This window comes from Myotis brandtii, unplaced genomic scaffold (genome assembly GCF_000412655.1).
Source record: "Myotis brandtii unplaced genomic scaffold, ASM41265v1 scaffold483, whole genome shotgun sequence".
Classification (NCBI taxonomy): Eukaryota; Metazoa; Chordata; class Mammalia; order Chiroptera; family Vespertilionidae; genus Myotis; species Myotis brandtii.
In genome coordinates, this window is record NW_005368456.1 from 1,992,821 (window position 1) to 2,009,582 (window position 16,762).

A 16,762-nucleotide genomic window follows, 5' to 3' on the forward strand; every position below is an offset into this window, starting at 1 on the left:
AAGTAAAAAACAAGACAAATCACTTAACTTTGAGCTGGAAATCAGGAGAAAGAGAGGAAACAAAAAAAGGAGAGAGAGGAATAAGGGGGGGTAGAGAGATTCCCCAGATTTCTGATGGAAACATCACCCACAAACCCTTGATTTAGGGCCATGATGAGGTCCTGGTGGTAGGGAAGGCCCACTTAAGGGATCCCCGCCTGTTGCAGAGTTGCACTATGAGTCTCCATGGTAGAGCGTGCTCTCTGATCAACTTGACTTTGCTGCAGGATGGGTATGGCTGAAAGCAGACTACTGTGAATGAACCAGGAGTGAGAACATTAAGATCAAACTTTATTTCACCCAGAAACAGAAAGATAAAATGGCATTCTTCTCTATTGCCATTCTATCCCATCTTCTTGTCTTTCCATTTAGGGCTGCTGACAGGGTGCTGGGGCTATTGTGCCAGGCGTGGAGATTCTGCCCACTGGTCAAGAGGCCACACTCTCAGATGTTGGCTGTGCACCTGCCTCCTGAGGTTGGCCCTTGTACACACAGGGCCTTAGTTGCTTCTGTAAGTACAGTAAAATTCTGTTAATATGGTGTTATCATTCAACAAGAGAAGAGTGAAGCAACCAGTTGTCAAGAGGAGACTTTTTCCTGACATCATTTGTTCTTTATTGAAAAGTACAGATAATATTTGAAATGGAATAAAAACTCAAAGGATCAAATGCATTTGATAAGTTGAAGTAGCAGTGGCAGATGCCTCCACAAACAACTGTAGCTGTTTAAAGCCCTGTCTTGTTTACCTAGGCAGAACACAGCAAGGATTATGAAGTGGGTGCTTCCCTCATATTAGAAGCAATTGAAGACAATCATATTGTCTTTTTTTTTTTTTTTTAAAAATCAGCGCTCTTCAATGTCATAGCCAGGTATTAAATGCTATGTTAATATTGAAGAAAGGATGAGAATGAATATCTTTTCCTCTTTTGATTGATTTTATAATTTGTGGATATTTCTTAATAATACTCCTCTAAACTGGAGAGGTTTTTCTTCATCTGGAAAAATTGGGAGGTTGAACTACATAATACCATGGCACATTATTTATTAATTGATACTAATTCTATTAGCACAATTGCAGTTGTCATACCAAAAGACCATAAATGGCTTTATGGACTGAATATATATGCAGTATGTGCCCACAATTACTTTGTTGGGCTGAAACATATTAGGTCATGTTCACAAGCTTGAAACACAGCCTTTATATAATGTCTGTGTTAGACTACATATATACCTATACAGGGCACCTGCCTCAGAGAGTTGTTAAGAGAAAAATATGTGTGAAGTCTTCAGTACAGTGCCTGGGACAGAGGAAGTGCTTGATCATGTTATTATCCATTCCAGGATCTCAGCATCTTTGTAATTTTTAGTGTCTCATCCTTGGCAATGGGAAAAGTCTTATTTACCTCCCAAGGTTCTCTTAAGAATTGGAAAAGATGATGCAAACTAATGCTTCTCACACTTGAATGTGGGTACGAATCCCTGGGCACCATGTTAAGATGCAGATTTGGATTCAGTCGATGTGGAGTGGGGACTGAGATCTGTATTTCTCCCAAGTCCCTTGGATGGAGGCAGATGTCAGTGAAGCATCTCAGGCACATCTTAAAGCTGCAGAGCTAGTATTGGCTCTGAAAGGCAGGGTCTGCCCTTCATTAAGAGAGAGCCTCCTGAAGGATGGGACACTGACAAAGGGTGAGAAGTGATTAGGGGACTGACTGTTGTTTTCCTTTCTAGACATAAAAAAGAGAGGTCAGCACAGAAATGTGAGAGTTCTCTCCATTCTAAAAAGATAGTCCCCCAATTCATTTAAATAGTGGTTCATTTCAAATCCCAAATAATAGTTTGCAGAATGAGCAAATCATACCTTTCCTAGTGATAGACATTTGACAGTAGGTTTAATTATATTCTCCCAACGTCTCTCATAAACAACAGCAGTGCATCTTAGCATTTCCTATCCGTAAACAAAGGCCAAAAGAGAGAACAGTGTTATTCATGAAAACTTAAACAAGTATAAAATATCAAGTAGATTTCCAGGGAATAAGTAGAGAGTTGCATGACTACTCACTCCAACTTTATTGATCTCACAACTTTCAGTCAACTCTTTATTACTTTCCTTGGAACATGTGGTTTCCCTGGCCGTGAAGTCAATAAAATATCTTGATCCAGCCACCACCTAGAAAATTAATTAGCACAAAGTAGAACCTTCATTAATATTATATAATAAATAATATATTTTGCCCTAAGGGATCTTAGGGGAGAATATTAAAGTTCTAATTATACACTGATCAAATGAGAGGTATACTAATAAAAGTACAAATGTTTGACAACTAAACTTTCAGTTTGTATGCATGTGTAAAATATTTGGATGCAGTTTGGTCTACAATTTTTATATTTATACTTTTCTGAGTTTCATTATTCAACAACATTCAAGTCCTCATGTTGTAATAGAATCTAAGAAGAATAGGAAGAAAAACTTAAACATTTTCTTTAAGTATGGTTTATTGTCTTTCCAAGTCTTGAATCAGAGAAATACTGAATTAGTGTCACTACAGAAATTGTGGGTTAAATTATATAATTAGAAAAATTCTTTGGATTTTGTAGTTTGCCTCTCTTAATTGTCATATATTAAGAAACCATTTTAATCTCTATCAATAATTTTGTAAATGAATTTTTAGAGAGAGAGGAAGGAAGAGGGAGAGAAAGAAACACTGATCAATTGCCTCCTGCATGTGCCCTTACTGGGAATTGAATCCACAACCTTTTGGTGCTCAATAGGATGTTCAACCAACTGAGCCACACTGGCCAGTGATCTAAGCAACAGTTTTAATCTTTATACAACACTGTGTCCACAATGAATATTTTGTGGCCCAATTAATTTATTTTTTTATATAAAAGAGGCACACTTTATTTATTTAAAAAATTAAACTCATGCTTTTTAAAATATACTGCCTTCAATAAAATTGCACATATGGCTTTTTAAAAGTCATTTCAAAATGCCATACCTTACATCTCTTACACTTAAAAAATATACTTGGTAAAAATGACTTTAAATTGTATGTTAAAAAGTTAGTTGATATGGCCCAATTTCTAGTTCAAGTTATTCAGTACTTAATTCTAGGATCTAAATGTGTGTGTGTGTGTGTGTGTGTGTGTGTGTGTGTGTGTGTGTGTAAAAGAACACATGAATATATCAGTTGACCTGGAGAAATGACTATTATTTTTAAAAATGAAGTTTCAGCCCTGGTTGGTGTGGCTCAGTTCGTTGAGTGTCATCCCATGCACCAAAGGGTCCTGAGTTTGATTCTCAGTCCAGGCACATGTCCGGGTTGCAGGTTTAATCCCCGGTTGGGTGTGTGTGTGTGTGTGTGGGGGGGGGCGCGGAAGGCATGCAAGAGATTGATGGTTCTCTCTCCTTCTCCCTTCTTCTCTCTCTAAAATCAATAAAAGCATATTAAAAATAAAATAAATGAAATTACAGGGTAATAGTAGAATATCGTTTGAAAAAGCAAACCACAACAGTCTTCCCTTTCTCTGTGTTTCTTAAAAGTATGGAAAACGTGTGGCAGGAGGAAGAGAGCAGGAGAACAGAGTCATAGGAAGAGCTAAGCTCTCCTCTACTTTTTCTGGCATTGTTCTGCTGGGTAAACATGGTTACATTTTTAAGAAAAATTTGATACTTAACTTTTAAGACTCCAGGTATAGGTGTAAATGGGGAGGAAGGTTCTAAGAGGGTTTTAGGGTCTAATTTTGGTGATCATAAGTCTAAATTTGTTCCGACAGAAAGGACAACTGATTTTCAAAATTCACAGCAAGCAAAGTAAAAAAATAAAAGCTGGGATAAACATGGTATAAGATTAATATTTTTATGCATGTAAAGCCCAACACGAAAAAATGAACAAAAGACTTGAACAAGTATTTCAGAAAAGAAATTATGACTATCTTCATTAATAAACAAAAATAAAAAACAACAACAATGCAACAGCATTTTTAATCTTCCATATGTTTGCAAAACAGTGGTGACACCTGCTATTGACCACGTGTGGGAAGCACACAGTCTCAGTCACTGTTGTTAGGAATAGAACTCAAAGCAAGATGATCAAGGTCCTAGAGCCAGGTGGTATGAATGTAAATTGGCATAATTGCAAATAGTTTGGCAATTTGGCAATTTGCATCAGAAGTCTTAGACATACTATACATATGCCTTGACATTTCTAGTACTTTGTTAAAGGAAAACTTCCTGAATGTGCACACACAGATCCTTGAGGTATATTCATCTGAGCAAAGACAGGGAGGAATATGGACAATGGGGGGACAGTGGCGGCAGAGACAGGGGAAAATAAACGGCCTGTGACAGAAATCACATCATTCACATGTGGAAACGGGGAATTTAAGAAACATTTGGCACCTGAAACCAGCTTGAAATGGACATGCATCCAAATAGGACTAAATATGCAGAGCCAAGGCAAGACCAAATCTGTAAATTAAATCTTTGGCAAAAATTGCTCATTTGGCAAATTCGTCACATGGTAAATGGATTTCGAGTAACTCGGCTGCTTCTAGCAGGGCTTCCTTGAATAATCATGTCAGAACAGCCAAATTGTTCTCTTTAAATGTAAAAACCAGTAAAGATTCATCTTTTGTAAGTAAGTTTGAGATTCTCACCATATTTCAAATTGATTTGGCAAGTGAAGGAATGTCAGTTCCCTTCAGTTAACAGCATTGCCTATTGTTGTTCCCCTAGCATCCTCAGCATAAACAAAACATACCACGCTAGAATATTGATTCATTAATTTACAGAGAACTGTAAGTACTATGAAGACTAGATAGTCATGTATAAAATGAGCGGTTCTCTCCTGACAGCAAACCTCTGATATGCAATATATGGTGGAGTAGAGAGTATTCCTACATCAAAAATAAGGGAGATTCACAAGAAAGCAGAAATATGAATTGAGAAGAAAAGCTGACAAACACAAGAATAGCATTGGGGCGTGTGGGTGGGTAAGAGGTCAACCAAAGGACTTGTATGCATGCCTATAAGCATAACCCATGGACACAGACACTAGGGAGGTGAGGACATGTGCTAGGAGTGGGAAGAGCAGGGAAGAGGTCAATGGAGGAAAAAGGAGACATATGAAATACTTTAAAAATAAATAATTAAAAAAAGATATATGCACCCCTATGTTCAAAGCAGCACAATTTATAAAAGCTAAGATTTAGAAACAGCCTATGTGCCCATCAGCAGATGAGAGGCTTAAAAAATGGTGGTACATCTACACAATGGAATACTATGCTGCTGTAAAAAAGAAGGAATTCTTAACATTTGCAACAGTATGGATGGACCCAGAGAGCATTATGCTAAGCAAAAGAAGCCAGTTGGAGAAAGATAAATATCACATGATCTCACTCATTTGTGGAATATAATGAACAACATAAACTAATGAACGAAAATAGATTCAGAGACATAGACGCATTGAACAGATCATTTAACCTCAGAGGGAAAGCAGGGGCCTGGAGGGTAAGAGATCAATCAAAGGACCTGTATGCTTGCATATAAGCATAACCAATGGACAAAGACTATAGGGGGGTGAGGGAATGGCCTGGGAGAGGTTAATGGGGGAAAAGGAGTCATATGTAATACTTTAGACAATAAATAATTTAAATTAAACAAAAGAATAGCATGGATTGGTGAACCATGTGAGTACACCACTAACATGGGTCATGCGCCCGTGAAATGAGGGAGAAAGGTTGTGGTGTCAGGGGCAGGAATAAGTGCCTGAGTAGGAGAGAGACAAAGTGTCAGTTTTTACTTATTTTAATACCATTTGGTTAGGTTTCCCCTGCAGTAGTGAAACTAATACAGGAAATTGGAAGATGAAAGTAAACAGCCCACTGGGCCCTCACCTAAACCACCACTGTGAATAGTTGGAGGCATTTGTTTCCTTTCAGTATTGTTTTCTGTGCTTTTTATAACACACCTGACAACAAAATGTATAGTCAATTTTATGGCCTCTTTTTTTCCCACTGCATATTTTAACACAAGGCATGTGCTACATCAAAAACTCCTCACAAAGATGCTTTAAAATTGCTCCTTGATACTCTATTTTAAGGATATGCCAGACAGTATTTGATCATTTCTATATTATTGATCGTTTTGACAGTTTACCATGTTGTCTTTTATAGTTAAAGTTGCAATGAGTATCATTGTCTATAAGACTCTATTTTAAATTTCTAGAAATTCAATTACTGAGCCAAAAGTATGAATTGTTATAAATGAAGTCTCTCACACCCTGCCCCCCCCATCAGATTATGTTGGTTTGCTGAAACAGTTTGGTTCTATTTTGTTCACATTTAGGGAGGCCGGTTTTGAGGTTTATAATAGGAATCTGTCCATGAGTCGATTACTCAGATGCTGTTAGAGTTGGAAGAAATTTGGGCTCTTCTCACCCAGCTCCTCATTTTACAGATGGGCCACAAGACTGAGTGAGTGTGAATGACAGCCCGGGGTTTCCCAGGACATGAGGGCTGGTGCTCTGGTAGAACTGGATCTTCTGACCCCCTGACTAGGATGTTCCTTATCTATTGACAGGGCATGGAAGGAAAGATGAAGGCATAGCAGTGGTTCTCAACCTTCTTAATGCCACGACCCTTTAATACAGTTCCTCATGTTGTGGTGACCCACAACCATAAAATTATTTTTGTTGCTACTTCATAACTGTAATTTTGCTACTGTTATGAATTGTAATGTAAATATCTGATATGCAGGATGTATTTTCATTGTTACAAATTGAACATAATTAAAGCATAGTGATTAATCACAAAAACAATATGTAATTATATATGTGTTTTCTGATGGTGTTAGGCGACCCCTGTGAAAGGGTCGTTCGACTCCCAAAGGGTCGTGACCCACAGGTTGGCGACCCACAGGTTGAGAACCGCTGCCCTAGAGGGTACATTTGTGGGCTGGAAGGCCATGTAGGCAAGGGGGAAGTGACATGGAGGTGAGAGTGTGAAGAGAGTCTGGGTGATGATAGACTGACCTGTGGCTGATTCCAAGGCACTAAGTGATGCTACAACAAGGAACAACTCTAGAAAGGCAGAGAATAAGAGTAGCTTTTCCTTGCCCTACATGTTATTAATTATATAATAGTTGCTAGACTTTATATAACACTTTAAAGTTTGAGAAGATAATTTATTGACATATATCTCTTTTTGTGTTCCATTTATTTATGCATTTACTGGCTGCTTCTTGCATGTGCCCTGACTAGGGATTGAACCTTCAACCTTGGCATATAGGGATAATGTTCTAAACAACTTAGTTACCTGGCTAAGGCTTATTTGAGTCTCACCCAGTCCTTTGCAGACAGAAAATGGAATGTTCTAAACGACTTGTCTAAGATCACGTAGCAAGCATGTAGTGAGGTTGAGACTTGACATTCATTTCCTTTTACCAGGTATACTATTTCCCAACCAAGATCAGTGGCAATATTAGTAAGCAGTTTGCACATAGACTACATCACTATCTTTGTAGCTTAATTTACATACCTGTGATGTTGCTCTGTGCACAATGTCAATCTTGAAATAGAAAGTTGCATTATTCTCTGCATTAAGCTTTGTAATGGAATGAGTCAAGGCGTCCTTCAGATTAGAGCTATTGACAGGTATCTCTACGGGGCAGCCAGCGCAACGACTGCGAGGTGGTGATAGAAAATCCTCCTCTGAAAAAGGAAGCAGGTTTTAAGTCAGTGTGTGTACTGAAGGAGCAGTCTAGCCTAGTTCTTCTCCTGCACATTGTCCAGCACTCATTTATATGGGGCCATGTGCAGCCTAAAGGCCAGTAGTGAGTGGGTAGAGGTTGTCTGTGTGACCTTCACCTTACTGCCTGCCCTCTTTTCCTCTCCTCAGAGTCAAGGGCATTTAGGGAAACCTTCCATCAGAAGGCGTTAGTTAGTTCACCTTCAATATCAATGTGCTGCACTGTTCCTAACTTTTTTGCATTTTTGAAAGAAAGTGTAAAATAGCAACGCTTAATTTAAAGGAATGATTCTCTAGTGGTAAAATTTTAAGTCCTCTGATTCTGGTGAGCAGGGAGCTTCAATGATGCTTCTCACTGTGGAATGTATGCAAATATCTTCCTTCCAAGTATGAAAAAAGCCAACTCTTGATATTAAAAACACTGGCTTGGCCATAAACTTGCACTATCTCACTCCCCCTCCTCCCCCCATTATAACATGCAGGAGAAAAAAGTATTTAATTGAAAGAACTTATTCTGAGTAATTAAATGGGAGATACAGCTTTCCCAATTTATAACACCTGAGGTAGTGAATCTTATACACAAGGAAGACCAGCTGACATTGCATGTGGAGATCAGCTTTGCCCAAAGAACATAAACCTTTCCTTCTGTCACCATATTTCCTCTGGCCACTTGCAGAGCAGTCCCAGCTGCATCATCTACAACACAGCTGTGCAGAAAGGGGGTACAGCTGTAAGTGTTGTTGATTATATCATGGGACCTAAAGTACAATTCCTATTAAAAGGCATAGCCATGTGTCTGGGATCAACATGTACTACTAGAGCACAAACATGTATTATAACATACCTGGTAAAATCTGACACTTCTGTGAGAAGGAAGCAATTCTTAACTGAGGATCCATGTATGCAAGATCTGTACATTCACCGGTATGCTAGTTTTTCAAAAGTAAATAAGTTAAAAAGGTTTTTAAGAACTTTTAAAGTAAACAACTAGTAACATTAAATATAGGATGTTTATTTTACATAGAAAACAAAACAAACCTAACCTCATTGCAAAAGAGAGAATAAGAAACTATTAGGTACTAATATCAACAACAAAAAATGTATTTACACAAACACATAAAATAAGATGACAAGAATACCTAGATAGAAATAATAATCATATAGGTCAGCCAGCATGGCTCAGTGGTTGAGCATCAACCTATGAACCAGGAGGTCATGGTTTGATTCCTGGTCAGGGCATATGGCCAGATTGCAGGCTTGATCCCTAGTGTGGGGTGTGCAGGAGGCAGGTGATCAATGGTTCTCTCACTCATCAATGTTTCTATCTCTCTTGCCCTTTTCCTTCCTCCTTGAAGTCAATAAAAATATATTTAAGAAATAATATATTTGAATGGGTAACATTTCTTTTAGAAAAACAAAGAATTCAGGACCAGCCCATGTAGTTCAGTGGTTGAGTGTCCACCCAGGAACCAACAGGTCATGTTTAGATTCCTGGTCAGGGCACATGCCCGGGTTGTGGGCTGAATCCCCAGAGTGGGATGTGCAGAATACAGCTGGTCAATGATATTCCTCTCTCATTGATATTTCTATCTCTCTATCACTCTCCCATCCTTTCTTTCTAAAAATCAATAAAAACATTTTTAAAAAGAGAAAGGCAAAGACTTCTGTATTAAGTTAAAAACAAAATTAATGTATTACATTTTTCAAGATTAATATCTTGTAATATAAAAGATAAAGGTAGATTAAACATAATGAATGATCAAAACTATATGAAGCAAATATAAACAGAAAAAGGATCTAGAGTATTATTAATATTGGACAAAGTAAACTTCAAGGTAACAAAAAACTCAAGATGGTAGTAAAGAAGATAATTTTATTTTTATAAAGATATAGTCTAGAAGCATGGAGTTAAAATACATAAAGCAGGAATTAGATATATATGTGTAGAAATAGATTAAAATAATGGTGGTGGAGAAATTTTATGTAGTTTTAGTTATAAATTTAAGATAGAACAAATGGATAAAAAATAAATAAAATAATAAAAATATATTTAGGTGGTATTTTCATTTGATCCATATGACTTAAATGATATTTTTATAAGTATGATATAGATATTTTAAATTGCTTTCACATTAGGTTACAAGAAAGGCTCAATAAACTTCCAAATTGAATCAATACAGGTCATGTGCTTTGACTTCAGCACCAAAAGAAAAAAAATCCTAAAAATATATTTAAACAAATAAACAAGAAACTAACTACTTCCTTTTCTCACCTCCAAACAACACAGATGTTTTATAGATGAATAATTTTTGTAATTGAAGAAACATTTGGTTCCTTGCTATGTAAACTGTTTCTGAACATAGAATATAGTGGCAAACTACCCAAGTCAAAAAAATAGTGGCTAACCACCTAACTAAAAAATAGAAGGCAGCAGGGATAGTGGAGGAGCAAATATGACATGGACTGACTCCATAAAAGAAGCCAAAGAAATGAGTCTACAGGTGCTCAGCAGAGCTGTTGAGGTCAAGACAGTGTGGCCATCACTCATTCATAGGGTCACCAGGAGTCAGAGCTGACTCAACTGCATGTAACACACACCCAATTCATTCCAGAAAACTACTAGGGGCCCAGTGCATGAAAATTTGTGCACTCAGAGGGGTCCCTCAGCCCGGCTTGCGTGCTCTAGCAGTTTGGGACCCCTCAGTGGATGTCCACCTGCTGGCTTAGGGAGTGGGCCTAAGCAGGCAGTCAGACATCCTCTGGCAGCCCAGGAACCCTTGGGGCAGCGGTTCTCAACTTGTGGGTCTCGACCCCTTTGGGAGTTGAAGGACCCTTTCAAAGGGGTCGCCTAAGACCATTCTGCATATCAGGTATTTACATTATGATTCATAACAGTAGCAACATTACAGTTATGAAGTAGAAACGAAAATAATTTTATGGTTGGGTCACAACATGAGGAACTGTATTTAAAGGGCCAGAAGGTTGAGAACCACTGCCTTGAGGGATGTCTGACTAATGGCTTAGGCCTGCTACCCAGTGAGAGCAGGCCTTAGCCATTAGTTGAACATCCTTAGCACTGCTGCAGAAGCGGGAGAGGCTCCCACCACTGCAGCTACCCTATAGCTGGCTTCTGGATGAGCGGAGCTCCCTCTATGGAAATGCACTGACCACAAGGGGGCAGCTCCTGTGTTGAGCGTCTGCCCAACAGTGTGCATCATAGCGACTGGTCATTCTGCTGTTAGTGTCAATTTGCATATTGCCTTTTTATTATGTAGGATAATCTGGATACCAAAACTTGAAAAAATATAATGCACACACAACCACACCCAGAAAACTGTCAAACCTCTTTCACTTATAAAGAGGTACACTTCTTGAACTAAAAATAAAATCTAAATGCATATTTAAAGAATGACTAACTCTAGAGTTTATGAATCTAGAGGTTACTATTAGGAAACTTGTCAAAACAAAATAACAAGTTAAATTAGAAACACATAACATGATATTTCAATACATATTTAAAGCATTTGCTAAATTCTAACACAAATTTCTTTTTTTTCTTAAATTAAAAAGAAATTGTTGGGGTGACATTGGTTAATTATGTAGGTTTCAAGTGTACAATTCTATAATACATCATCTGTATATTGTATTGATTGTTTACTACCCAAAGTCAAGTCTTCTTCTGTCATCACTTATCCCACCCTTTATCTTCTTCTACTTTCCCCCACCCCCTTTCTCTCTGGTAATCTGTGTCTGTGAGTTTTTGGTGTTTTTGTTTTTGTTTTTGTTTTGTTTAATTCTTTCATCTTTCTCACCTAACCCCACTCTAGTCTCTAGTCTCCCCTCTGACAGCTGTCAGTCTGCTCTCTGTATCTATAAGTCTGTTAATGCCAATATCTTATTTAAAAACAAAACAAACTTCTTTAAAAGCAGGAATGGAAGGATGCTTTTTTAATATGACAAGAATGCCTACCTGGAACCCATAGCAAATATTATAAATAACAAAATTGTAGAGGCTTTCCTAATAAAATCAAGAATGAAACATAAAGATGTGTGGAATATCTCTGGAAGTTTGGTCAATTCATTGAGACATAGAACAAAACATAAGCATCAGAAAATAGGAGATAAAACAATATCTTATTTTACACCTAGAACAATCAAAAGAATGAGTGCAAAGCTGTTAGAGTTAATCAGAGCTCACTCGCTGAATATAAGGTAAATATGTCTAAATTGATACATTTATATAAAAATAGCATTAAAAAGAATAAAAAAATGAAAAACAAAATGTAATTTTTCAGAGCAGTAACCAAAATAAACAAACAAACAAACAAAAAAACACCCCGACAACACCTAGAAATAACTTTAGTGAGCAAAGTTCTGGATATATAAATAAAATCACACAACTTTTAGAAGTTTAAAATAAAACTTGAATAAATATAGATGTATGCCAAGTTCTTTACTGAAAAGGCAAAATATATACATACATCAATTCTTCTTAAATTAATTTAAATACATTTTTATTGATTTCAGGGAGGAAGGGAGAGGGAGAGAGATAGAAACACCAATGATGAGAGAGACTCATTGAATTGGCTGCCTCCTGCACACCCCCTACTGGGGATTGAGCCCACAACCTGAGCATGTGCCCTTGACCAGAATCGAATCCCAAAACTGTCAGTCAGCAGTCCAATGCTCTATCCACTGAGGCAAACTGGCCAGGGTTCCTTTAATTAATTCAGAAATGTTATGTAATTCCAACCTATATGACAACATAAGTTTTTCTTACAAACTTATTCTAAGGTTGGTTTTAAAGTTATAAATACTAGAATAATAAATCACAAATTTAAACCTACTGTTAAAACATGGCAGTGCAAATATAGAGAACAGGTTTTTCATAAGAAACTATTATGGAATTAAGGTTGTCACAAATTTATGTATAAAGGAAAAATGTTGAGATATCTGGTTATCTTCTTGAAAAAAAGCCTCAATTTAGAAAATTCAAAAGATACATTAAAATTAATTCCGGGTGGGTTCAAAAGCTCTATTTACTGACAAACTAGGGAAAAAAGATGACTACTGAGCGAATGGTGGAAGAATTCAAAAGGAACATGTTAGTAGATTTGGTCACCAATAAGCAAAATCTATTGGTAAGTCAGAATACCATAATGAAACTAAAAAATGAACAACTAAGAAAATATGACAAAATCCTGATACCTTTAATATACAAATACTCTTTTTCAAATCATTAAGATTTACCCCAAAGAGAAATGGACAAAGGATACGGAAAACAATTCATAAGTTCAATCTATAAATTTCTAACAAATTTCTATTTATGAAAATAAGAATATATACCAAATACAGAAATAGTCTTATTCTCAAGAATTTTTGGTGAGTTATTAATGATAATAAAAATGGAAATAATTCAAATGTCTAACTATAGGAAAGTAATTAAAACAACAAGCTATGGTATCTTTAATAGGATATTATACAGCTATTTAAAAGCAAGTTTATCAAGAATTTTAGAGTTGTAGGAAAATTCTTAGGTGAAAAAAATGCAGCATGAAAGCCTGGCTGGCATGTCTCAGTGGTTGAGCATTGACCTATGAACCAGGAGGTCACTGTTTGATTCCTGGTCAGGGCACATGCCCGGGTTATGGGCTTGATCTTCAGTGTAGGGCGTGCAATGTTTCTCTCTCTCCCTCTTCCTTCCTCTCTGAAATCAATAAAAATATTTTTTAAATGCAGTATATAAAATAATGACAATTATTAACAGACACAAAAAAATCACCAAATTGTCTATATCTCCTTAACCTCCCCAACCCCAAAAAAGATAAGAGGGAAATATCTTTGGGTATTTGGGTATGTGGTTTAATATTATTATTGTTTTCTATGTTTTTTTATTGCCTTCTGCATGGGGCATGTTTATTTCCAATACAGAGATTATATATATACATATATATATAAAATAAAAAATGTCATAGCTGTTAAAGATACAAGGAATACCACACTTATAATACCTTAATTTTGGATGAGGAGGTGGATACTGGAAGTAGCTCTGAGGTTCTCAATTCTATTAGCATATTTGATTCACCTAGAAGCTTTTAGGTTATTCTGACTCTAGAGACCCACCCCAGACCTAATCAGAATGCCTGGGGAATGGCCTAGGAGAGGTTATTTTTAAAGCTGGCAATGTGATTCTAATATGCAGTATGGCCCAAGAACTATTTATGAAACTCTTAAATCAGTGCTTTTCCAACCTTAAAGTGCAAATGGCTCACCTGAGAATCTTCTTAACATGCAGATTCAGTAGGTGTGGGTGGAATTCAAGATTTGGCTTTTCTAACAAGCTCCCTGGTGATGCTGATGCTGCTGGTTCAGGGACCAACTTGGAATAGCAAGGCCTTCAGTCTTACCAGTTGTAGGCAAGAGAGTTCATGTATATTTTGTGTCCTTTAATTATTGTAACAACGCTGTGAGACCGGTGCTGTTATTCCTCACCATTTTACAAATGAAGAAGTGGAAGTTCAGGAAGTTATACCAGAAATCTGATTGGATTTGTGACTCCAATCAGCCCTGCATCTGTGTGTGTTGCAAAGAAAGAACTAAATTGAGGCCTTAGATAACATTGAAGCCTATATAATCTCAAATGGCTAACTAAAGAACATAAGAAACAGAAGGTGTTAATAGATGCTTTAAAGGCCAGATGACTAAAAATAACAAAGTTAAATAGAAGCTAGAGCATACATTTTTGGTCTCTCTCTCTCTCTCTCTCTCTCTTTCTCTCTCCCTTTTAACTATTTTTTTTTATTATAGTAAAATATATGTAACATAAAGTTTGCCATTTCCACCATTTTTAAGTATATAACTCAGTGATATTAATTTTATTATTTAACTATCACCGCTATTTCCAGTAGTTTTCATCACCCTAAACCAGTGGTCGGCAAACTGCGGCCCCTTGAGTGTGGCTCTTCCACAAAATACCACGTGTGGGCATGCACGTACAGTGGGATTGAAACTTCGTGGCCACACTCAAGGGGCCAAAGAGCCGCATTTGGCTCACGAGCCGCAGTTTGCCGACCACTGCCCTAAACACAAATTCTGTACCCATTAAGCAATCAATACTCATTTTCCCTCCCTCTAGCGGCTAGCCCTTAGTAAACTCAAATGTACTTTTGTTTCTATGCATGTGTTAGATATTTCATATAAGTGGAATCATACAATATTTGTCTTTTTATGTCTTTCTTCTTTCACTTAGCATAATGTTTTCAAGGTTCATCTAAGTTGTAGATTGTGGCAGAATTTCATTTCTCTCTATGGCTAAAGAACATTCCATTGTTTTATATATACATCACATTTTGTTTTTCCACTCATTTATGTTGTTTCCACTTTTTGGCTATTGTGAATAATGTTGCAACAAATCCTAGCATGTAAGTATCTGTTTGACTCCCTGTTTTTCAATTCTTTTGGGTACATACCTAGGAGTGCCATTGCTGTGTCATATGGTAAGTCTATGTGTAACTTTTTGAGGAACTACCAAAGTGTTTTCCACAGTGGCTGCACCATTTACATTCTCATCAGCAATGGACAAAAGTTTCAGTTTTTCCACGTCCTCCCCAATATTAGTAATTTTCCAATTTTTAAAAAATTATAGCCATTTTTTAGGTGTGAAATGGCATCTCATTGTGGCTTGTTTTACACTCCCCCTCCCTTGGTAGCTAATTATATTGAGCATCTTTTCATGTGTCTAATGACTGTTTGCATATCTTCTTTAGAGAAATGTTTATTTAAAAGTCCTTTGCTCATTTGAAAATTAGATTGATTGTCTTTTTGTTGTTGCATTATAGGAGTTATTTACATATTGCATATTTAATTCTTATCAGATATATGATGCAAATAATTTCTCCCATTTTCTGGGTTGTCTTTTCACTCTCTTAATAGTATCCTTTTAACTTTTCTCCCAATTATGAAATAAATACATGCTTGATTAGAAACATTGGCTAGTACTAAAGAGTACCAAAAAGTATAAAGAATAAAAAAAAGCACACATAGTTTCAACTGAAAGTTAACTATGGTTTATATATTTGCATATTTTTTATCACTTAATATTTTTTTATGAGTTACTTGAGGCAAACTAACAACATTGGACAGGGAGCAAGATCTCAAATGCTCCCCTCCATCACTTTTTTGTTGTTGTTAATCCTCACCTGAAGATATTTTTCCATTGACTTTAGAGAGAGTGGCAGAGAAAGGGAAAGACAGAGAGAAACATCGATGTGAGAGAAACACATCATGGATAGAGCGTTGGCCTGTGGACTGAAAGGGTGCAGGGTCAATTCTGGTCAAGGGCATGTACCTTGGTTGCAGGTACATCCCCAGTAGGAGGTGTGCAGGAAGCAGCTGATCGATGTTTCTCTCTAATCAATGTTTTTAACTCTCTATCCATCTCCCTTCCTCTCTATAAAAAAATCAATAAAATATATTTTAAAAAAAGAAAAGAAGCACATCAATAGGTTGCCTCCTGTACATGCTGCGAACCAGGGCCTGGTCTGTGCTGGGAGGAGCTTGCAAGAGAGTAACATGCCCTTGACCATAATTGAACCTGGGTCCCTTTGGTCCTCAGTCCAACGCTCTGTCTGCTGAACCAAACTAGCCAGGGCCCCTCCATCACATTTGATATTTTACATTTATTTTATATATTTAAATGAATATGTATCTATAATTTTATATATATTTTAACTTCCCATATTATAACCATTTTACTAAATCACTAAAAATCTGTAAACATACTTTTTTTAAAAAAATATATTTTATTGATTTTTTACAGAGAGGAGGGGGAAGGGATAGAGAGTTAGAAACATCGATGAGAGAGAGACATCGATCAGCTGCCTCCTGCACACCCCCTCCTGGGGATGTGCCCGCAACCAAGGTACATGCCCTTGACCAGAATCGAACCTGGGACCCTTGAGTCCGCAGGCCGATG

At 36.9% G+C, this 16,762-nt stretch overlaps 1 protein-coding gene across 1 annotated transcript in view; it reads right to left on the bottom strand.

Annotated features, from left to right (window-relative positions):
- Window positions 1–309: 309 nt before the first annotated feature.
- The window catches only part of LOC102247581 (kininogen-1), a 25,642-nt gene continuing 9,189 nt past the window's right edge, over window positions 310–16,762 (bottom strand). Inside the window, exons 4-8 of the mRNA XM_005876287.2 lie at window positions 8,633–8,717; window positions 7,579–7,751; window positions 2,102–2,209; window positions 1,901–1,987; window positions 310–548 (exon numbers count right to left, since the gene is read on the bottom strand). Coding sequence (XP_005876349.1) covers window positions 468–548; window positions 1,901–1,987; window positions 2,102–2,209; window positions 7,579–7,751; window positions 8,633–8,717 — 534 coding nt within the window. The 3' untranslated portion in view covers window positions 310–467. The remainder of the gene's footprint in view (window positions 549–1,900; window positions 1,988–2,101; window positions 2,210–7,578; window positions 7,752–8,632; window positions 8,718–16,762) is intronic.